Source organism: Anabrus simplex, chromosome 2 (assembly GCF_040414725.1).
Source record: "Anabrus simplex isolate iqAnaSimp1 chromosome 2, ASM4041472v1, whole genome shotgun sequence".
NCBI lineage: Eukaryota > Metazoa > Arthropoda > Insecta > Orthoptera > Tettigoniidae > Anabrus > Anabrus simplex.
This window is the reverse complement of record NC_090266.1, coordinates 282,654,421-282,680,252: the sequence shown is the minus strand read 5'-3', so window position 1 is coordinate 282,680,252 and position 25,832 is coordinate 282,654,421. Positions and strand designations below refer to the sequence as shown.

The following is a 25,832-nucleotide window of genomic DNA, read 5'->3' as shown; positions in this document are numbered from 1 at the left end:
ACGTTACTTGAAGGGTGATTACGACTTACAATGGACGTAGCTTAGCTTATGGTGTGTGACGCAGGGAAATATGAGTAACTAAGAAGCAATTAAGCATGTGAAAGTGAATATTTGAACTGTGAAACATACAAGAGAGTACTTGTCAATTCAAAGTCAAGAAAATTTTGTGATAATTATTATTGAGAATTTTTAACCTGCATCGAGACACACAGTTAGTGAAAATTAAATAATGTGGCAGTTTAAAGAGTAAGGAATAGGTAGTAACGAACAGAATTTCATATTTATTCCAAGAATAACTTATATTCAGAGAACTTGAACTCCAATTCTTAACTGAACATTAACTCGTCAATTCCACAAGCGTTCTTTATTTCTCAAGAGAGTATAGTTAGAGATATTGTAAATAGTAATTGATACAATTTTTATTTTTCTTCTTAAAGGATGCATCCTATACTCTTAGTATTCTTGATATTAATGTTTATTTTCTTGCCAGTACGGCACATGTAAATATAATTAATTTCATTCACATTAATTTAATTCATCATCGCCCAACTTCGTAAGTGAGTTGCATACGAATGAAAACATATGTTTCTCAATAGTCCCCAAATGTTACATAATATTTATTCTAATATTCTATGATTTTGAGAGATCAATGGACTTATGAAATGAAATAATATAATCCGATGATGAATTCGGAAGATGTAATTTTTCTGAAATGTTGATGACGAATATAGATTGTAGGAATGATAACAAGTTACTCACTCTAAGAAGTATTCATTGGTAAAATTTGAGATAATTTTTCTTAAATGTCTGATTTAATATTTAAATAAATATGGGATAGTGAAACCTCAACATTCTTTCTATGTGTTCTTAGAATAAGTATTAGTTGTAAGACTATAGTAGTTTCAGTTGACGACAACTTCTCTAAGAGCTAATAAGAGTATGGTATCTAACTAGTTACGGGTAAGAGACGTCTTTCAACGTTAGTTAGAATCTACCATTAACCGACCTGGACGTTTTTCTATTACGGAACTCACACCCATAAAACTTAGTCATCGGACCAATTGAATTTTAGAGCTAGTCAGGATCTCTTGTGTCCATGCCTGGACGCGGGAACGGCGCAATACATACATACATACATACATACATACATACATACATACATACATACATACATACATACATACATACATACATACATACATACATACATACATACATACATACATACATACATACATACATACATACATACACACACACACACACACACACACACACACACACACACATACATACATACATACATACATACATACATACATACACACACACACACACACACACACACACACATACATACATACATACATACATACATACATACATACATACATACATACATACATACATACATACATACATACATACATACATACATACATACATACATACATACATACATACATACATACATACATACATACATACATACATACATACATACATACATACATACATACATACATACATACATACATACATACATACATACATACATACATACATACATACATACATACATACATACATACATACATACATACATACATACATACATACATACATACATACATACATACATACATACATACATACATACATACATACATACATACATACATACATACATACATACATACATACATACATACATACATACATACATACATACATACATACATACATACATACATACATACATACATACATACATACATACATACATACATACATACATACATACATACATACATACATACATACATACATACATACATACATACATACATACATACATACATACATACATACATACATACATACATACATACATACATACATACATACATACATACATACATACATACATACATACATACATACATACATACATACATACATACATACATACATACATACATACATACATACATACATACATACATACATACATACATACATACATACATACATACATACATACATACATACATACATACATACATACATACATACATACATACATACATACATACATACATACATACATACATACATACATACATACATACATACATACATACATACATACATACATACATACATACATACATACATACATACATACAGGATATTCCCAAATATATGGTAAGTAATCAGGGGTGGGGATGGACTGTACACCCTTAACACAAAGAATCCCTATGGATATACGTCATACGGTTGACCGTTGATGAGCTACGCCTGCTTTAGTTATTAGCTGCAAGTCGGGGATAGTTCGTATGTAGAATTAAGTTTGGAGTCAGTCATGCCATTATGGAAATTGGAGTATTTCAACAGTGTTTTATTATTACACTATTATTATTTTTTATTATTATTATTATTATTATTATATACATATATGCGAATAAGCCCATTAAGACTACGCAAAGTACTTAGAGGCGTACATTTTCGTTCCTCTGTGCCCATATTTCTTTCATTCCTTTACTGTGGGCTTCCTTTCTGTCTTCAGACCAGGTTGTCCCAGTCTTCTTCTTTGGTCTTTCCTCTTGGTCAATTTGCCATTTATGAATTTTGGATCTGAAGATTGCCCTGTTTTGGACATCTACTGGTGTAATACCTGCCTGTTTCAAATTGGTTTTAATTTCGCCAATCCATTTCATCGTGTCTGTTTTAGCCTTACTCCTATTTTCATAGAATTCGACTATTTGTTTGGTAAGTCTGTCTGAATGCGTTCTTTTCATATGACCATTGAATCTTAGCCTGTGTTTTCTAATATCACTGCGAATATTTGTGTATTGTTTGATTTCCTGCCTGCCTGTAACTTGGTATTGTCCGTTGGTGAGTTTCGGGCCCAGAATTTTTCTTATGATTTTGCGTTCCCTTTTCTCAGTGTTTTCACTGTCTGCCTTCCCGTTCAAAATTAGCGTCTCTGATCCATAAATACATTCTGGTTTCATGACTGTATTGTAATGTCTCAGTTTTGTATGTTTGGAGATACATTTTTATTGTAGATATTTTTGGTTAGTCGATGTGCAGTTTCCATCTTTTGGCATCTAATTTCATTGGCTTTTGTTTCGAGTCCATTTTCCCGAATTGCTTCGCCAAGCTACTTAAATTGTGATACTCGTTTAATTTTGCCATATATTGTTTCCATTAATTTTGGTGCATGTTTGCTGCAGGTCATGCATTCTATCTTTTCAAAAGATATCTGAAGGCCGACTTTTTCCACAATTTCCTTCAGGAGTTTAATATGATTTTGGGCTGTTGAAATGTCTCGGATTAGTATTGCTAGGTCATCCGCAAATGCTAAGCGATCTATCGCTAGTTTTTCTCTGCCTAAAGTGATTGGTTGGTAAATTTTGAGGACCAATTTCTGTTTGCGCCATTCTTGTATTATCTTTTCCAGAGCGCAGTTGAAGAGTAAGGGCGAGAGTACATCTCCTAGTCTTTTTTTCTATTTGTTCGGGGCGTCGACCTTTAGAGATCTTTTGCCCCTACTTGCACCATATGATATGAACCTGCATGTAATTGGAATTGCGGAATTGCAATTCCCGGCAGGGAATCGAACCTGGGGCCTCGGGGTGACAGGCGGACGCGTTGCCTCCAACACCACGGGGCCAGACATCTCCTAATCTTACTCCCGTTTTGATTTCAAAGGGATCTGAGATTTTCCTCATGAATTTAACCTTGGACTTCATGTCTGTCAGGGTCTGTTTTATGATTGAAAGTGTTTTCATGTCTAAACCATGTTCTTTCAATATTTGAAAGAGTGATTTGCGATCCACTGAATCATAGGATTTTTTTATTTTCTTGATTGCAAAAGCGACTCCTAAAAGTGGCATACTTTTGAGAATTCGTTTGTCTGCTTTACTGTTGAAGAGTCTGTAGTTCCCTAAATCCATTGTGTTTTCGTCAGTCAGTCTTGATTCTTGTAGTGCTAGTATCCGCATTTCTTGTTTGTTTAAGGTTTGTTCTAGTTCATACAATTTTCCTGCTCGTATGAGAGTATTTATGTTTAGTGTTCCGAAAAAAAGGTTTTGCTGTTTGGGCGAAGTTGACCAGAGATCTCTGACTCCCTCTGTTTGCATGCCAGTCCAGACTCCCCAGAATCCGACAGTCTGGTTGAACGGTTCTTGACAGCAGTGGATTGGTTACCACCTGGGGTAAAATTTTGATTTCTAACACATCTCATAGTACACGATTATCACAAGTTTGGATCTAGGTCCAGTTCATAGGACTTTTTTTTTTTTTTTTTTTTTTGCTATTTGCTTTACGTCGCACCGACACAGATATGTCTTACGGCGACGATCGGATAGGAAAAGCCTAGGAATTGAAAGGAAGCGGCCGTGGCCTTAATTAAGGTACAACCGCGGCATTTGCCTGGTGTGAAAATGGGAAACCACGGAAAACCATCTTCAGGGCTGCCGACAGTGGGGTTCGAACCCACTATCTCCCGATTACTGGATACTGGCCGCAATTAAGCGACTGCAGCTATCGAGCTCGGTAGTTCATAGGACTGGAGTGGTGAATTCCAGAATATGAATTTCCAGCTGCACCTCTGGTGATCAGACGCTGACCATTTTGCCGATTGCTGCAAGTCAGACGCGAAGTGGTTTTGAGTTGGCTCTTCCAGCCTCTCTGCTGTTGGGATATGTCCTCTTCAGAATTCGAGCCGTTGACCATTTTCCCATTATCTCAGTTGATCCGCTGGTGTTAATTCGGCTGTCCTGCATATCTACAGGAACTTCTCCTATCAGCCATTGGAACGCGCCGTTTCGGGGTTGAGGGCCCTCACCCCAGTGTCTCACGCAGGGTTATGCTTAGCTCTTACTCAGTTCAGAGCATTATTATTATTATTATTATTATTATTATTATTATTATTATTATTATTATTATTATTATTATTTATTATTTATTATTATTATTATTAACAAGTACACTGCAATTGGGAAATATCTCGGTGGCAGTGGTCACTTACAGTAGTGTGATTAAAGTAAATTTTAAACATAATTAACAGCAACAACAACAAAAAGAGTACAACAAGCAATTCCATAGAAAAAAATATTACACAAAATACTACTAGTTTAACATTGTAAATCCAGCATCATCTTACACAAATTCACATACAACCTAAGTATTTCCAGTGCTTAACACTTCTTCTTCTCCTTAATATGTTTATCCTGCAGAGTAGATTTTTCCCTCGGACTCAGCGAGGGATCACACATCTACCGCCTCAAGCATCAGACTTTGGGTCGGGGGATACAACTGGGGAGAATGACCAGTACCTCGCCCAGGCGGCCTCACCTCCTGTGCTGAACAGGGGCCTCGTGGAGTGTTGGGAAGATTGGATGGGACAGGCAAGGAAGAGGGAAGGAAGCGGCCGTGACCTTAAGTTAGGTACCATCCCGGCATTTGCCTGGAGGAGAAGTGGGAAACCACGGTAAACCACTTCGAGGATCGATTCCCACCTCTACTCAGTTGGCCTCCCGAGGCTGTGTGGACCCCGTTCCAGCCCTCACACCACATTTCAAATCTCGTGGCCGAGACGGGAATCGAACCCGGACCTCCGGGGGATGGCAGCTAGTCACGCTAACCACTACACTACAGAGGCGGACCAGTGCTTAACACTACGGCTCAAAATTCTATAGGTTGAGCCTACTACTAGATTAACATTACGAGTGATAATAAAGTTACGACGTGTTCGGCCCCGCGGTGTAGGTGGCAACGTGTCCGCCTGTCACCCGGGGCCTCGGGTCAGGGGTTTTAAATTGTAAATGATTAATATCCCTGGACTGGGGACTGGGTGTTTGTGTCGTCCTTAACGTTCCTTTCCTCACATTCAACACTTTACATTTCCGCCATTTACAAAAAAATACACACAGGCTCGTCACATATGGTGCAAGTAGGGGCAAAAGATCTTTCTAGGTAATTACCCACCAACTACTACTGCAACAAGAGTACAGCAAACAATTCTGTGGAAAGGAAATATTATAAGAAGTTTAACAGTTTAAAAGAAAATCGCATTTACAACTTTTACTTTTCACTTTACACTAGCTCTTACGTTCTTCTTAAACGTTTTGATACCGGAGGGGAATCTATCAAAGACTGCTGCAGGTAATTTATTCCAAAGTTATGAGGGAGGTTCCAATCTATCCCTAATACTATTCCAGCAGCCCCGTGTAGACCATACAGGCAAGCTCTAGTTCTTCTAGATTCAAGACTTTCCCAATTAATGACATTCCTCATATTCACTTTTACAAAACGCACCACTATTCTTTGAACTTTTCCTAGGGAATTTATTAATTTAAATCTACGCTGTACGAATACCAGCACGAGCAGATATGTGTGGAACAAGCTTGCCATTAAATACACTGACTGACAGAGCAAATGCAACACCAAGAAGGAGTGGTTCGAAAGGGATGAAAGTTGGGGGAAAAAACAGAGACGGCACGGACGAATAATTGATGTTTATTTCAAACCAATATGCAGGTTACACAATGCGCACGGCATCGACTCAGTAGGATGTAGGACCACCGCGAGCGGCGATGCACGCAGAAACACGTCGAGGTACAGAGTCAATAAGAGTGCGGATGGTGTCCTGAGGGATGGTTCTCCATTCTCTGTCAACCATTTGCCAGAGTTGGTCGTCCGTACGAGGCTGGGGCAGAGTTTGCAAACGGCGTCCAATGAGATCCCACACGTGTTCGATTGGTGAGAGATCCGGAGAGTACGCTGGCCACCGAAGCATCTGTACACCTCGTAGAGCCTGTTGGGAGATGCGAGCAGTGTGCGGGCGGGCATTATCCTGCTGAAACAGAGCATTGGGCAGCCCCTGAAGGTACGGGAGTGCCACCGGCCGCAGCACATGCTGCACGTAGCGGTGGGCATTTAACATGCCTTGAATACGCACTAGAGGTGACGTGGAATCATACGCAATAGCGCCCCAAACCATGATGCCGCGTTGTCTAGCGGTAGGGCGCTCCACAGTTACTGCCGGATTTGACCTTTCTCCACGCCGACGCCACACTCGTCTGCGGTGACTATCACTGACAGAACAGAAGCGTGACTCATCGGAGAACACGACGTTCCGCCATTCCCTCATCCAAGTCGCTCTAGCCCGGCACCATGCCAGGCGTGCACGTCTATGCTGTGGAGTCAATGGTAGTCTTCTGAGCGGACGCCGGGAGTGCAGGCCTCCTTCAACCAATCGACGGGAAATTGTTCTGGTCGATATTGGAACAACCAGGGTGTCTTGCACATGCTGAAGAATGGCGGTTGACGTGGCGTGCGGGGCTGCCACCGCTTGGCAGCGGATGCGCCGATCCTCGCGTGCTGACGTCACTCGGGCTGCGCCTGGACCCCTCGCACGTGCCACATGTCCCTGCGCCAACCATCTTCGCCACAGGCGCTGCACCGTGGACACATCCCTATGGGTATCGGCTGCGATTTGACGAAGCGACCAACCTGCCCTTCTCAGCCCGATCACCATACCCCTCGTAAAGTCGTCTGTCTGCTGGAAATGCCTCCGTTGACGGCGGCCTGGCATTCTTAGCTATACACGTGTCCTGTGGCACACGACAACACGTTCTACAATGACTGTCGGCTGCGAAATCACGGTACGAAGTGGGCCATTCGCCAACGCCGTGTCCCATTTATCGTTCGCTACGTGCGCAGCACAGCGGCGCATTTCACATCATGAGCATACCTCAGTGACGTCAGTCTACCCTGCAATTGGCATAAAGTTCTGACCACTCCTTCTTGGTGTTGCATTTGCTTTGTCAGTCAGTGTACATGCAATGCATGGAATGTTCGAATGGGTCGGATAGTAAATGACGTGGCATATTCAGAAGTGCATTCATGTCCATGGCGGACTTTTTGAGGACTTCTTATATTAGAATGTAACATCTTAGCTGATACACCAACATGGCGACAGCTATTCGACATGGGATGTGTAAGGTAAGGCTATTGCCAATATTTTCCATTCGAAGTTGGAAAGTAAGTACCTAATTTGTAAATGATCAATCGTAGGGCATATGTTCATATGGACATTTTGTGTTACTTTGAGGTTTCCTATCCACAATCTGAGTACATCTCAAATGTTTGGGAACATTCTGTACATGAACAGCTTAGCTTATTTAACCCATGTTAGGGCTTATTCTCGCATTAGAAATCCCTATTTTTGATTACCAATTCTTGTAAAAGTAATACCTAAACATCTGGATTCTTGTGATAAAAAGATTTATAATAGCCAAACTATTAGAAACTAGAAAATAAGTTAATGAAACAGCACAGCTTGATTTAGCAGTGCATCTCTTCTCGAAAACGCATAACGTGACTTAATTACCACCAAGGTAACAAAGAATGTAGTCGTCTGTCGGTTGTGCCTCATAACAGATGCTATCTTAGTACAATGTAATCTAGTCAAAAAGAACAAAAAAATATTGTTTCTTCTTCCTGGCCTTTTCCCCAATTTATTGGGGTCAGCACTTGATTCGGATTTGGCACAGTTTTACAGCAGGATACCCTTACTGATGCCAGCCTTTGCGGAGGTATGTATTCACTGTTGCATGTTTCTGTGTTGGGTGGTATTGTTGTGTGTTTCGTGTGTACAAAGAGGAGTAACTTACGTCTGGAACAAACACAAACACCCAATCTCCCAGTGAGAGGAATTAATCATATACAGTTAAAATCCCCAACTGTGAATCAAAGCTGGGAACCTCTAAACTGAAGGCCATTGTGCTGACCACTCAGCGAAAGAGCGGGATTACTATTGTTTGACAACCCATTTGAATTTCTGTGAATAGGGAGCGAAAGTTAGTGTGTAGTGTTTTTGAGCAAATCAATTGCTGTACGAGTGTAAATATGTGAATAATGTAATTATAAATATTGTCTGGCTCCATGGCTAAATGGTTAGTGTATGGGCCTTTGATTCAAAGGGTCCCACGTCCGATTCCTGGCCGGGTCAGGGAGGTTTGGTTAATTCGATAGCTTGGCGGCTGGGTGTGTATGCTGTTTTCAGCATTAGAATTCATCCTAGATAGGGTCCCTTTCTTATAGATTTGCAGGTCGCCTATAGGGGTCAATTCAAAAGACGTGAAACAGGTCTCTGCGGCGGCCACATTCTTTATCAACCTTAGTGGGTCTCTGAACCATTTAATGAACCTGGGGCTTTCTCACTAGACCATCCATAACTTATGTATAATTTGAGGTAAATGAATAATAATAATAATAATAATAATAATAATAATAATAATAATAATAATAAACGAAACCCCATGGCACTACAGCCCTTGAAGGGCCTTGGCCTACCAAGCGACCGCTGCTCAGCCCGAAGGCCTGCAGATTACGAGGTGTCGTGTGGTCAGCACGACAATCCTCTCGCCCGTTTATTCTTGGCTTTATAGACCCAGGCCGTTACCTCACCGTCAGATAGATCTTCAATTCTAATCACGTAGGCTGAGTGGACCTCGAACCATCCCTCAGGTCCAGGTAAAAATCCTTGACCTGGCCGGGAATCAAACCCGGGGCCTCCGCCAGCCCTACACCACGGGGCCGGCAATAATAATAATAATAATAATAATAATAATAATAATAATAATAATAATAATAATAATAAATATTTAAATCTACATTGGTGCAGCATATCTACTTCTCAAACAAATATCAGACCTCATCAGAAATGAAAAATAATAGTGCTGATGAGCAAGATTGTGGTGTTATGACATTTAGACAAAGCTAATTGATCACTGAGCTCAGTGATTTTTTTTAACACCTGAAGAATCCATCACATTACAGTGAAACAATTTGTATAGCTTACCAGTTAAGATGAGATAAAATATATCATATAATATTCTGAGTGAAATTAAATAAATTTGAAGTGCAGTTAAATAAATTAATTCATTAATAAAACTTTTGGATTTGATTACTTGTCACTGAAAGGTATCAATTTATATATGTACAAAACTATTTTTTTAAACATGAATGTGGCCTACAACTCTTTCCAGTGACAACCATATATGCCCTGAGTATAGATTACTGAACAATTCTATCAAACATCCTAGAGGGGCATATTTGGCTTACTGTGGAAGTTAACGATTCTGAGGTGTCTGAACAGATTCAAACCTACTGTACTCTTTGCTTTGAACTCGTTAATTAAACTCCCAATGTCCCCAAATCTTACTTCTAAAGTCATTTAGCTTCTCTTCACGACCTTGTAGTATGCCTCACTTCATCTTATTGTAACATTTTGTTCCACAAAAAATAAAAAATAAAAATTAAAAATGGTTTATTTACAGAAAAACAATTTCACCAATAACTTATCGTATCTTTTCAGATTCAATGGCGTCCTGTAGTCTGGGGTCTAGTTTTGCAGTTCTTGTTTGGGTTGATCAGTATTCGATGGTCCACTGGCAGACAAATCTTTCAATGTATTGGAGACAAGTTTACAACCTTTCTCTCTTACACAGATGCTGGAACTAATTTTATGTATGGAAACTTCCTATCTGACCAAGGTATATTTGCATTCAAGGTAAGATAATTCCTATATCTCAGATCTTAACAAAGTAGAGTACTCTTAATGTAATGTATGCCACTCAGAGACTACCGTAATTGGTTTATTAAGTTCAAACAGGCACAGTACATTGATATGTAAGTTAGCTAGCTGTATGTAATATCTTGCAGAAGTTCAAAAGGGGCGTTACAACTTGCGCCTGGTTGAACTAGCACCTTTCTCCAGTCCCACTGTGATATGCTTTTCTCCATACCGCAATACTGTACAATCTACTCTCCATTCTGTCTGAATGTCTCTGTTGGTTTAGGCTGTTTTTCAACACTGACTTCTCTTTAGTACTGCTCCAGGTTTTGCAGGATAGAGATCCACTGTAGAGATGGGGTTGAGAGAGCTATCGTAAGTGAAGAATAGCATGCTATGGTATGTACCTGCAAGACAATTGTTTGGTCAGACTGATAGATTGCTCCAAAATTAGGGATTTTTAATTTGGTGTTCACTCTGCTTTGAAACAAAGACAAGAGACAAGCTCTCAGAAAGACCGAATACGTAGTGGACGTCCTAAGAGAACATCTGCTGCTGAAGATAAAACACACCACAACCTTAAGAAAGCATAAAAGAAGGATTACATCTGTGGACATCTGTGCTGAAATCAAGAGAACTAGAGAATAACCAGTGTCAATGTCAACTGTGAAATATCGTTTATGTGATGATGTTTTGTGTGGACGTATATGTGCCAAAAAGCCTCTCGTAACACGCAGCCACATATACACAATCTGAGAGACTTCAGGGGCCCAGACAACACAAGCATTGGTCCATTGACCAGTGGAAACGTATGTTGTGGACCAGTGGCGGCTCGTTTGGGAGGCGCTAAGGCGCGCGCCCCCCACGGGGTTCCATTAAATTAGGGAATTTTAATCTTAAATGTTAACAAGGGAAATATTTTACTATTATTATCAAGGGCGCGAGTTGTACTGTACTGCGGCCCGATGCGCTGCTGGCCCTACGCAGGAGGGCGCTCTCTCATAGCGGACCAAATACTCCGAGTCTCGCTCGACTGGCCTTGAGGGAGCCAATCAGAGGCACAGTAGAGATGTGCTGTTCTAACGGAGATTCCGGCGCGTTTCTGCCGCGGCCTACCGTTGCAGCCAACCTACCCGAAACATTGCTGATTTGATTGCTATTTAACAGGGGTCAGTTTGTGCCATTTCTCTCCTAAAACTAGGAACTATTTTACTGAGGCACTTACCTGAGTTAAATGTGCCGGTATATATTTAAAATTGTCTTGTAATTTTTAGGATTATTAACTAACGAAACGAGTAACAACTGTAACTACTGTCTCCTCGCACTTGACTCATGTTGGCGATACTCACTGGAGAGCGCGATGTTTAGCTGTGTGTTGATGAATGATCTCGTGAGGTGACTGTGACGAGGTGAAATTATGTGTAGTATTATATTTGCACTTCGTACAGTATGATTACCGTCGAACATATTAAAGAACTAACGTTTTCTTCTCTTTCTATCGAAAAGAAAGTCGAACTGAAGGAGTGTGGTAGGCCGACACCAGACTTCTCGTTGAAAAAACCGGAGACCAAGGAAAATGAAAATAGGGCTTTACAAAGACAAATTAATTCTCCTGACGTATATAACAAGAACTCGCGGATATGTGGAAGTGATATCTCAGAAACCTTTTACTGCATTCCTTGCCTGCTATTCTCCCGTTCTAGGAAAGGAGATACATGGATCACCACAGGGGTGATATCAATAGTACCATGGACTCTGAAATGCTTGGTAAAGTCAATGTCGTGTCTTGTTTGAGTGATCACTACAGTAAAACTATTCGTAAACATAATTCGATCGTGGACAAGAACAGGCAAATGTTAATAATAATAATAATAATAATAATAATAATAATAATAATAATAATAATAATAATAATAATAATACCGAGCTCGATAGCTGCAGTCGCTTAAGTGCGGCCAGTATCCAGTATTCGGGAGATAGTAGGTTCGAACCCCACTGTCGGCAGCCCTGAAATTGGTTTTCCGTGGTTTCCCATTTTCACACCAGGCAAATGCTGGGGCTGTACCTTAATTAAGGCCACGGCCGCTTCCTTCCCACTCCTAGCCCTTTCCTATCCCATCGTCGCCGTAAGACCTATCTGTGTCGGTGCGACGTAAAGCAACTAGCAATAATAATAATAATAATACAAACAGAAGCGGACATGAAGAACGCACAAATTCAACCCGAAGACATTTTGAATCGAAATATATATAGAAAGAAAATTGGCAAGTGGGAAGTTACTCCAGAGAATGAAGTACCAAAAAGAGCAGGTACCAAGTGGACGGAAGAAAGGAAGAGGATCTTTAGTCAACAGATGAAAGCATCCTGGATCCTCCACAAACGAAATCATAAATAAAGCTTCGTGTGTTCCGAAGGGGACCATTCACGCTTAATAATAATAATAATAATAATAATAATAATAATAATAATAATAATAATAATAATAATAATAATAATAATAATAATAATAATGATTGCATATGCATTGCACCGTATAGTGTTCGAAGTATGTATCTTGATAACATGGTTTGAAGAACTTGAAATATATTATGGAATTATGAAACTAAGGCGCGCCCCCCCCACTGCTGATATCCACGAGCCGCCACTGTTGTGGACTGATGAGTCAATATTTGAGAAGTTTGGCTTAAATCGTCGTCAGTACGTCCGCTGTCAACCAGGAGAACGAATGCTAGGAGGTGTAACAGTGATATATATTTTGGTCACTTGTTGACCGGTACTTATTTGTAACCGCTGGAAAGTTGTATGAAATGTTACTGAAACTGAAATTCAATCCCCAGAAGTGAATATATAATAAACTAGCAGTTACCCGCGGCTTCGCTCGCGTGGATTTCGTTATATATTAAAAGTAAGCGTTCCTCGGTACTGTACCGTGACATTATCTGAAAATCCCTAAAATATAAAAATTTACCGAAGAATTGAGTTACATTTACCCCAGAAACTCTTTGTTAACCACAGGTTTGTGGTATTGCCTTTTGGGACTAAAATGGCCGTGCAACATAGAATTGTACATGTGAGAAACAGTCTTCTCTCAAGCCTTAAAAGAAGAAAGAAAATGTTTCTTCCAAATACCTATTTCCCCGCCTGTAACATCTTCAGTTTTTTGAGATGTAAGTATCCCCATAGAAAGAATTCAACCCTTTTATCAGTCTCGCCCCCACCCCCACCTAAGTAGATTCTCCGAAAACAAAAATATACATGTTTCTATATTTTTTAAGGAAGGTTCCAATTACCAATTTTCACGACGGTAAGATATTCAGTTTTGAGATACAAGTATCCTCAGAAATAAAATTCAACATTTTTTCACTTCTTTTCACCCCCGTTAAGTGCTTTTCCGAAAACAAAAAATACATATTCCAGTATTTTTAAAGGACTTTAAAAATACCAAGTTTCACATCTGTAACATATTGTAATGGTTATAGCGTCCGCCATGCCAACTTGCTACGGGCCGAGCTCGTCACCCATCGCCCCATCCCCCTTACGCTCGACCGCGCCTATCGCGAACAACACTTAAACGCTGGGCCGGCCCTTCTCTCTTCTATCCGTGGTCGCGCCGCATGGGACGACGGAAATTACTCGACTATTAATCTGGAGTCTACCATCTCGCGAGGTTCCTGGATCCATCGAGCATCCGGACGATTCTAGAAGGGCCAGCGCAGGTATATAAGAGAGGAATGACCTGCCTGCAGTTAGTGAGAGTTAGACAGAGTTAAACGGAGTGTGTGAGTGAGAGCGAGATTGAGTTTGCTGGTGTGAGTTAGCGAAGAGCGCAGTCAGTGATAGTCTGGGCTGAGATGCCAGCCTGACGGACTATCTGCCTGTTGGAACCGACGACTCGTTCCTGTTTCCCTGATGTCGTGTGTGTGAGTCCCTTGAGGCCGGTTGCTGGAGAAGAACCTTGGGTGTTCTGGAGCAGCACGAAGGGAACACTGGGTGCCGACGTGTGCAGACTGCGAACGGGGTTCGACGGGTTGAATGAACAGCGGATACTATCCCGACCTGCGAGACTGACGTGTAGACTGTGGACCGTGACAGCGCTAACGAGTGTGACTGAGTGGCTGAGGGAGTGTAGTGTAAATAATCGATGAATCTGTGCGTATGTGTGTGTTATTGTAGATGGAACATGAGAAACTAAGAGAGAGAGAGAGAGCGCGAACCGTGTAAGTGTGTAACCGTGTACTCGTGTAAGTTGTAAGCTCGGCTATCGTCTGTGTGTGTGTAAATCTGTAATTGCAGTGCTAAGTTAATAAATCTTAGAAATAGGACGCTACCAGGTTCTGTACCCATTTATTCATTTATTTACCCCGCAAACACGCAACAATCTTCAGGTTTTGAAATATAAGTATCCTCATAAAAAGATTTGGACTCCTTTTTCACCCCAAACCCACGTTAAGTTGATTCCCTCCCCCGAAAAACACATGCATGATTTTTATTTTTAAAGGAGATTCCAAATACTAATTTTTCACGTCGTCTGTAACCTTTAGTTTTTGAGATATAAGTATTCCCACAAAAGTAAGTCAATTTTTCCACTTTCTTTCACCCTCCTCTCTTAAGTGAATTTTCCAGAAACAAAAAAATTCATTTATTAAGGAGCTTCCAGATACCAATTATCATGACAGTAACATCCTCAGTTTTTGAGATATGCGGTATATCTATATATATAACATGCCCTGACAGACTGACTGACTGACTGACTGACTGACTGACTGATTCATCAACACCGAGGCAAAACTACTGGACATAAAGAAATGAAATTTTGGGGATACATTCATATTACAATGTAGGTGCTCACTAAGGGAGGATTCTGGGATATTCCGTCGCTAAGGGGATGAAAAGAGGAGTAAATTTTTAAAATCAGTGTATCTATATCTAAAAAACTTAACAGTTTAGTGACGTGAAAATTGGTATTTGGAATCTCACTTAAAATAAGGAAACGAGTATTTTTTTGTTTTCGTAAAATCCTCTTAAGAGGAAGGAAAAAAGGCGATAAAAGCGTTGAATACCATTTAAGAGGTTACTTATATCTCAAAACTGAAGATGTTACAATAATGAAAATTGATATTTGGAATCACCTTTAAAAATAAAGAAACACGTACATTTAAAAAATCTATATGAGGGAAGGTGAACAGGAGTGACAATGGAAGTGAATTTTTTAAATGGGTATATCTACAGTATATCTCAAAAACGTAACATGTTACAGACGTGACAGTTGGTATCTGAAATCTTCTGTAAAAGTAAAGGAACACAGATAAACTGTTTTCTGAAAATCCACTTAAGGGGGGTGAAATTTTAAAATGAGCATATCTACAGTATATCTCAAAATCTTAACATAATACAGACGTGAAAATTGGTATTTTTAATCTTTTAAATATAATGTAACACATATTTTTTGGTTTCCGAAAAAACACTTAAGTGGGGGTTAAAAGAAGTGAATAAAGTGTTGAATTCTTTTTAAGAGGATACTTATATATCAGATACTGATCATGTTACAGACGTGAAATTTAGTATCTGGAATCTCCTGTAAAAATAAAGGAACACGCACATTTAGTTTTCTGAAAATTCGCTTAAGGCGAAGTGGTTTTTTGTTTTTTTTTGCTATTTGTTTTACGTGACACCGACACATATAGGTCTTATGGCGACGATGGGACGGTAGAGGGCTGGAAGTGGGAAGAAGCGGCCGTGGCCTTAATTTGCCTGGTGTGAAAATGGGAAACCACGGAAAACCATCTTCAGGGCTGCCGACAGTGGGGTTCGAACCCACTATCTCCCGAATACTGGATACTGTCCGCACTTAAGCGACTGCAGCTATCGAGCTCGTTAAGGCGAAGTGTTAAAGGGGCTGAATTTTAAAACGAGCATATCTACAGTATATCTCAAAAAACGTAACATCTTGCAGAAGTATAAATTGATATTTATAATCTCGTTCAAAAAAATACAGAAACACATATTTTGTTCTCGGAAAACACCTAAGTGGGTGTTGTAAAATGGGCCGAAGAAGGGGTTGAATTATTTTTATGAGGATATTTATATCTCGAAAACTGAAGATGTTACAGACATGAAAATTTGTATTTGGAATCACCTTTAAAAATAAATAAATAAATGCGTATTCTTTTGTGCCCCGAAAATCCAATTACATGGGCGGGGAGTAAATGAATTGGAAAATGAGCTGAATTCTTTGTATGAGGATACTTATAGCTCAGAAACGAAGAATGCTTCGGACGTGAAAATGGGTATTTGGAATATCCTTTAAAAAGAAATAAACGTATTTTTGGGGGTAATTAATTAACGGGGGTGTAAAAGGAGTTTAATTCCTTCAATGAGGATACAAACGAGAAGCGGACTTAGAACAATACAATCCTGAGGGGTTTTGATTGAGGGTGAGAATAACAGAACGCTTGAAACAAATTTAATCCCTCGGAGAGTTAAATGTGGGTTAATATCCGGAAACAAATATATTCATTCCTTCCTCAGAAGCGGTTTAAATTACGAAGGCAAAATTTCAAATATACGTATATGTTTTAAATCCCAGGTGTGAAATAGGAAATATTTTTTTCGTTCCGCCCCTGAAGTGTTAAACGAGGTTAGTTCCGTAAAAGAAATTACTCATCCCTCGAAAACCGTTTGACAAAGTTGTAATTTTATGACAAGGGTCTTCTTTTATGTTCTAGATATAAAATATCGCATACTTCAAAATATTGCTCCCCTAAGGGGTTCGGATGGTGTTTGACTCTCAAAAACACAATATCCATTCTTCCAAAACCGTTTCAGGCACGAGCTTAATTTTTTTAATGAAGTGTGGTCCTCTATATCTTAGATGTTAATAAATATTTAACAACATCCACCCCTCAAAAAAGGATTTATTCGTCCATTACTGCTCGACGCACAAAATCAAAATTTCACAGGCTGGTTGCTTTTACATCCTAGATGTTAAATAAGATAGGGCTTAAAACATTCAAATTCTTCCATATGGGGTTCAAATTAGTGTTAGATTAGAAAATAAATAATCATTCACCCAAAACCGCTTGACGTACGAAATAAGGGCGTATATTGCAGGCTCAGCTGACAGTGGGCTCTCTAAAATGTAAGACTTTGTAGCGAAGCACGGGTATCTTTCTAGTATATTCATAAAAATAATTCAGCTCCAATCTCACCCCCCGCCCCACCCAAGTTGATTTTCCCCCGAAATGCGCGTTCTTTAATTTTTAAAGGAGATTGCAAATGCCAACCTTCGCGTCTGTAACATCTTCAGTTTCTCGATATAAGTATGCTCGTACAAATAATTCACTTAATTTTTCATTTCTTCACCGCCTTAAGTGGATTTTCCGAAAATAAAAGAATACTTTTTCTTTATTTTTAAAGGAGTTTCCAAATACAAATTTTCACGTCTGCGACATCTTTAGTTTTTGAGATCTCATTATCCCAATAAAAAATTCTACCCCATTTTCAGTCCTTTTTTATCCCCCTCCCTTAAGTGGTTTATCCGACAACAACAAATATATCTCAATTTTTAAAAGATATTAAAAATACCAAATTTCATGCCTGTAAGTATTTACGTTTCTGAGATATACTGTAGTCTTTTTTTTATATTCACCTCTTTGTCACTCCTGTTCATCCCCATTAATTAGATTTCCAAAAACAAATAATACGCTTTTCTTTATTCTTGAAGGAGATTCCAAATACAAATTTTCATATTTGTAGCATCTTCAGTTTTTGAGATATAAGCATCCTCATAAAAGCCTTTCAAACCCTTTTTCACATTTTCACCCCGTTAAGGGAATTTTCCGTAAACAAAAAAGATACGTGTTTGTTTATTTTTAAAGGAGATTCTAAATACAACTTTTTACGTCTGTAAACTTTTAAATTTTTGAGATATAGATATGCTCATTTAAAAATTCACTCCCCCCCCCCCTTTTCACCCACTTAGTGACGGAATATCCAAGAATCCTCCCTTAGTGAGCACCTACATAGTAATACACTGACTGACAGAGCAAATGCAACACCAAGAAGGAGTGGTCAGAACTTTATGCCAATTGCAGGGTAGACTGACGTCACTGAGGTATGCTCATGATTTGAAATGCGCCGCTGTGCTGCGCACGTAGCGAACGATAAATGGGACACGGCGTTGGCGAATGGCCCACTTCATACCGTGATTTCTCAGCCGACAGTCATTGTAGAACGTGTTGTCTTGTGCCACAGGACACGTGTATAGCTAAGAATGCCAGGCCGCCGTCAACGGAGGCATTTCCAGCAGACAGACGACTTTACGAGGGGTATGGTGATCGGGCTGAGAAGGGCAGGTTGGTCGTTTCGTCAAATCGCAGCCGATACCCATAGGGATGTGTCCACGGTGCAGCGCCTGTGGCGAAGATGGTTGGCGCAGGGACATGTGGCACGTGCGAGGGGTCCAGGCGCAGCCCGAGTGACGTCAGCACGCGAGGATCGGCGCATCCGCCGCCAAGCGGTGGCAGCCCTGCACGCCACGTCAACCGCCATTCTTCAGCATGTGCAAGACACCCTGGCTGTTCCAATATCGACCAGAACAATTTCCCGTCGATTGGTTGAAGGAGGCCTGCACTCCCGGCGTCCGCTCAGAAGACTACCATTGACTCCACAGCATAGACGTGCACGCCTGGCATGGTGCCGGGCTAGAGCGACTTGGATGAGGGAATGGCGGAACGTCGTGTTCTCCGATGAGTCACGCTTCTGTTCTGTCAGTGATAGTCACCGCAGACGAGTGTGGCGTCGGCGTGGAGAAAGGTCAAATCCGGCAGTAATTGTGGAGCGCCCTACCGCTAGACAACGCAGCATCATGGTTTGGGGCGCTATTGCGTATGATTCCACGTCACCTCTAGTGCGTATTCAAGGCACGTTAAATGCCCACCGCTACGTGCAGCATGTGCTGCGGCCGGTGGCACTCCCGTACCTTCAGGGGCTGCCCAATGCTCTGTTTCAGCAGGATAATGCCCGCCCACACACTGCTCGCATCTCCCAACAGGCTCTACGAGGTGTGCAGATGCTTCCGTGGCCAGCGTACTCTCCGGATCTCTCACCAATCGAACACGTGTGGGATCTCATTGGACGCCGTTTGCAAACTCTGCCCCAGCCTCGTACGGACGACCAACTGTGGCAAATGGTTGACAGAGAATGGAGAACCATCCCTCAGGACACCATCCGCACTCTTATTGACTCTGTACCTCGACGTGTTTCTGCGTGCATCGCCGCTCGCGGTGGTCCTACATCCTACTGAGTCGATGCCGTGCGCATTGTGTAACCTGCATATCGGTTTGAAATAAACATCAATTATTCTTCCGTGCCGACTCTGTTTTTTTCCCCAACTTTCATCCCTTTCGAACCACTCCTCCTTGGTGTTGCATTTGCTCTGTCAGTCAGTGTATAAATGTATCCCCAAAATTTCATTTCTTAATGTCCAGTAATTTTGGCTCGGTAATGATGAATCAGTCAGTCAGTCAGGGCATGTTATTTTGTATATATAATATTAGTCAGATTAATTTCCTGATTGTGCAGACATAAATTTGACAACGTATACTGAGCATTCAGACATTTCTGTGGATGGTACAGTTGCGGTTAAAGGTAAATAGCAATAGAAAAGGAAAAATGGGGAAGGATAACAAATTACTGTATTCTCCAACATTAAATTATAATATTTCTATAATCACAGGTAGAAATTCAGGTACATTTTTCTTACAAAAATTGAAGATATACAACTATAACTTGGTTAATAACCTATCTCAATTAGGAACATTTTAGAATGAATAACAAGATTCTTGGATTTTGGAGGTCAAATGGACTGTATCGCAATTGACCTACCTAAGGCATTTGATTAGGTAGATCATGGGAGACCACTGGCAAAATTGAGTGCCTTTGGACAAGGCAAAAGAGTGACTGAATGGTGGCTATATTTATAGAAAATAGAACTCCGAGAATTAGAGTAGGTGAAGCTTTATCTGACCCTGTAATAATTAAGAGGGAATTTCTTCAAGGCAGGACTGTATTATTGGACCTGTATGTTTTCTAATACACACAGTTAAAAAAATTAGGGGAACATGTATTTGATTATATACAATGCTCCACATAACAATATCTCACACCCAGGTATATTACCAATTAAGCCTTTATTCTTTACCGTTGAAGTTCCTATACGAAAGAACATCTATGGATTGACGTTGATTTTCAGAACACAAACGGAAATGTCCAAATAGGGGCGAAAACAAAGTGATAACAGTCCTCCAGGATGGATTTTTATCACAGTTGGAGAGCTTCAGTATGATGTAGGTCCTCCACGAGCATTTATCACAGCTTGCCACCTACGTGCCATGCTCCGTATAAGTGGACGGAGATCACGTTGCAGTATTATGGCCCATTCTTATGAGAGCCGGATCGAAGTCTTGGAGAGTCTGTGGTGGAACAGGACGCCACTGGCATAGCCAAGTGGGGGCCCAGTGGGGCCGGCCCCCGCCCAAAATGTTTCCTGAAACTAGAGCGAGGATCAGCCGTTGTTTTACGTACGATACGAACAAAGTAGTATAATACAGGGATTCGGCGGCCACCACCACCACAGGCTCCCAGAGGCCACCTCCACCACCACCACAGCCAGAGGCCTCCGAGAGGCCTCCTCCACCACCACCACAGCCAGAGGCCTCCGAGAGGCCTCCTCCACCACCACCGCAGCCAGAGGCCTCCCAGAGGTCTCCTCCACCACCCGCGGGAAATTTGAATTTGTAAACAAAGCCACGTGCTTTTTGACAGCTGTCATCGACAACAACGCATCGCTAACCTCAGTACTGCCATCTTGACGGGCCTAAACCTCAGTAGTACCAACTTAACCTAACTAGCGCGAGGTAAACAAAGCCACGTGTTTTTTGACAGCCACGTGCTTTTTGACAGACAACAACGCATCGCTAACCTCAGTACTGCCATCTTGACGGGCCTAAACCTCAGTAGTACCAACTTAACCTAACTAGCGCGTGGTAAACAAAGCCACGTGCTTTTTTGACAGCTGTCATCCGCCATCTTTAAACCACAGAGCACTGTGCTGCCCTCTTTATCGCAGTAGCTGCAAATTCGTCACCTGTCATCCGCAGTGCTGCCATCTTAACGGGCCTAAACCTTAGTGCTACCAACTTAACCTCACTAGCGCGAGATTAGAATCGGTAAACAAATCCACGTGCTTTTTTGACAGCTGTCATCCGCCATATTTAATCTATAGAGCACAGTGGTGCTCTCTTTAGCTACTTACCTTTGAAATGTGGTGGCGGATAATTTGAAAAATGCTTTTTGACAGCAGCCATCTTTGAGCACCGTGCTGCCCTCTTTAGCTAGATACCTTTGAAATGTGGTGGCAGGCAATTCCACATGACAGCAGCCATCTTTAATCAAGAGAGCACCGTGCAGCCCTCTATGTGGTGGCGGCAAATTCTAAATGCTCTTGTTTGGAAACAAACTCACGCGCTTTTTTGACAGCCGTCATCCGCCATATTTAATCAACAGAGCACAGTGCTGCCCTCTTTAGTTTGAAATGTGGTGGCGGCAAATTCCACTTGCTCTTGTTTGGAAACAAAGCCATGTGCTTTTTGATAGCTGTCATCCGCCATCTTTAATCAATAGAGCACTGTGCTGCTATCATGCGGGCAATTTCGTCAGCTGTCATCCGCCATCTTTAATCTACAGAGCACGGTGCTACCCTCTGTAGTAGCGGGCGATTTGAAAAGTTCTGTTAGCTGTCATCCGCCATCTTTAATCAAGAGAGCACCGTGCTGCCATCTTTAGCTAGATACCTTTGAAATGTGGTGGCGGCAAATTGAAAAATTCCACGTGCTCCTGTTTAGTAAACAAAGCCACGTGCTTTTTTGTCAGCTGTCATCCGCCATCTTACATCGCAAACCTCAGTGCTACACTCTTTAGTTGAAATATGGTGGCGGATAATTTAAAAAGAAAAATTCTACAGCAGCCATCTCTCGACGCTAATTGCACAAGATGGTGGCTATACATGACTCCTTAAAGGTGCTTATGCAAGATGGCCGCTATACATAGGTTCTTATGAGACGCCCTTGGGATGCTTGCGCAAGATGGCGGTTATACATTGCTCCTTATGAGATGCCCTAGGGATGCTTGCGCAAGATGGTGGTTGCCCTTATGAGGCGGCTTAAGGGTCCTTGCACAAGATGGCTAGAGACTCCCTAAGGATGCTTGCGTAAGATGGCGGACACAAGATGGCGGCTATACACGTCTCCTTATGAGACGCCTTAAGGGTGCTTGCGCAAGATGGCTGCTGCTCTTATGAAGAAAGCTAGCTTAGAGGCTAACGCGTCGTGCTAGTTCGATTCATTAAATTTGGGGCTTAAATGCAAAATGTTAAATATCTCGAAAGCGGTGCATCGTAGAGCAAAACGAACAGAAAAAATTCTGCCCAGTACCTCGGTTCGCAGTACGAGGAACAAGAAAAACATAGTCTAATGATGAGATCAACGGTTCGGTTCCTACTTTGGCCCTTTGGCATTCGCTCTGTTTTAGCTTGTATTGAAGCAAGTCTTCGTAACATGATCAGGTTTAGCTATGGTAGAGAGTATAACGTGCCGTGCAGGTTCGATCATTAAATTTGGGGCTTAAATGCAAAATGTTAAATATCTCGAAAACGGTGCATCGTAGAGCAAAACCTGATACCTAGGTTTGCAGTATCAGGAACATGATAGCATAAGAAAAACATAGTCTAATGATGAGATCGACGGTTCGATCCCTACTTAGGCCCTTCGGCATTGGCAGCTATCTAATTCTACAAGATGGGGCTATACATAGCTTCTTATGAGACAACTTAAGAGCGCTTGCACAAGATGGCTGCTGCTCTTATGAGACGCCCTAGGGGTGCTTGCGCAAGGTAGCAGCGACAAGATGGTGACTATACACAGCTCCTTATGATACGGTCTAGAGGTGCTCACACAAGATGGTGGCTGCTCTGATGAAGAAAGCTAGCTTTGCATCGTGCAGGTATCTTTACAGCACTAAACCTCATACCTTTGAAATGTGGTGGCGGGTAATTTGAAAAATTCTACTTGCTTTTTCTTAACAGCAGCTATCTTTAAACAATAGCGGCTATACATAAGCTGTTAAGGCCTCCTCTTATGTCAAGGCATAGCTCTATCGAACAAGTTTAAACCTGCATCGGGATAGCTAGAGTAAGGACGTGCTGCAGTGATGACGTCATTATGCATGTTTAGACTTGCAAATCACTAAAGAAACATAACAAGACTAGAATCGAACACTGCACTCTATGCCGTTAACTTTATCATGTGATCGGAACATTGATTGAAGTGTTTAGAACACTAAATAAGTGATCAAGACTATAATAGAACACTGTACTCGATACAACATGTGTTTAGAACATGTCAGGGGATACCTTTGTTCTAAGAAGATTAGATTACCGCACATTCCTTGTAGGGCTAATGGGTTAAAGGGCTAATGGGCTAAAGGGCTAAAGGGCTAAAGGGCTAATGGGCTAAAGGGCTAATGGGCTAAAGGGCTAGGGTGCCTCTCCTCTCTTTATCCGGGCTTGAGACCGGCTCTACAACTAGAGGTGGAGTTAACACCCTAAGGAAGGGAGAATGTTGGGAAATAATCTATACGAATATAGCTAATCGATCGACTATATACTACAGATGAATGACTTAGGTGAGGGTAAGCGCTTACTTAATAATACCTACACGACGTAATTCATACTCTATTTCAAAAATATCTTCTTTGTACTGTGTGTAACCAGCATCATGATAGGCTCTTAGCAGTTGTAAACGTTTTACGAGTACGTTGGGGTCTTTACAGTAGCTTATATCTACATAGGGTAACAGAGGCTTGTTGTGAACTTTGAGTCTATATGCAGACAGTTGATGTGCAGGGACTTGTTTTGATGTAATACGTGCTTCAGCAGTAGCGTTTCTAGGTACAAACTTAACTTGTTTCGATAGCGATGAAGCGTTGAAATTTCCTTCTTCTTTACCTTGCATCTCTTCTTGAGATGTTTGCACTTCGACAGAACGTGTAGTAGGCTTAGGAAATGAAGTAAAATCATCAAGCTGTAATGGCAATGAATTTTCTTCTTCTTCTACTTTCCCTTTACTACTGTTTTGATCAACATCTATATCCTTATTATCATAATCATGATCTTGCCTCTCTTTATCTTGAAGTTTGTGCTTAGTAACAGAACTTGCAGCAGGCCTAGACAACAAGGGAGAATTAAAAATCTCTCGCAGAGGTGTACTTTTTAAACATAAATCAGTGTTCCCTTGAATATGGTTGAGCTCTTTGTATTTTGTTCCCGATGAAGCTACATTACACGCGGCTTCATGTGGTTGAGCGTTGTATGCGTTCTTGAACTCTCTTCTACAATGTTTGCATTGAAAAATTGTCCTACATGATATCTCATGACGTCTCCTGTGATAGCTTCGGGAAAATGCTTTTCCACACTCTTCGCAAATATACCTAGAAATAGGTTTTTCCATGACGGACTTTTATCTTCTGCTAACAGATTCTTCTTTAAATCTACTCGACATTTGTTACTCTCTACTTCGATGATGCGAACAGCTTAGCGATTAACAGTAAACTAACACACAAGCGTATAACCAAGGTAGCAACAGTAAGGTTTAAGCCCATCAAGATGGCAAGAGTGAGGTTAGCGACGTTCTGCTGTTGGATTTTAAATTCTGCGCTATAACATGCATAAGGTGGCAGCCTTGAGGTTTACTGCCGTAAAGATGTCAGCAGTGAGGTTAGCGACGCTCTATTGTCCTTCAAAGTGAGGTTAGGGTTTTTCAAGAAGACAGCTGTCAAAAAAGCACGTGGCTATGTTTACCAAACAAGAGCACGTGGTCGTGACGTCACGGTCACGTAGTATGCTGCTTCAGCATGCAAAGTTCAATGTCTACACCTACGTAGTAAACACTCTGCTATGTTCACAAAATTTTTACTCATAACTATTTTTTATGCTTTATGTTCGTGCACATAGGTTATGTTAAGATAGCAGCACACGTACAAGCGATGGTCACGTGCTCTAGTAGAAGATGCATGCATTATCAAAAGGTGATATGTACACACTTTTAAACCTTGCTATTCTTACCGCTGCCATGTTCGCAAGATTTTCAAAGATCGCTATTCTTTGTGCTTTAAGTTCGTTCGCATA

At 41.0% G+C, this 25,832-nt stretch overlaps 1 protein-coding gene across 4 annotated transcripts in view; it reads left to right on the top strand.

Annotated features, from left to right (window-relative positions):
• CNT2 (Concentrative nucleoside transporter 2) overlaps nt 1-25,832 on the top strand; it is a 407,606-nt gene that overhangs the window by 181,094 nt on the left and 200,680 nt on the right. For all 4 annotated transcript variants that reach the window (XM_067139021.2, XM_067139023.2, XM_067139024.2 and 1 more), the window contains one exon: nt 10,394-10,588. In XM_067139021.2, the coding sequence (XP_066995122.2) occupies nt 10,394-10,588 (195 nt within the window). The remainder of the gene's footprint in view (nt 1-10,393; nt 10,589-25,832) is intronic.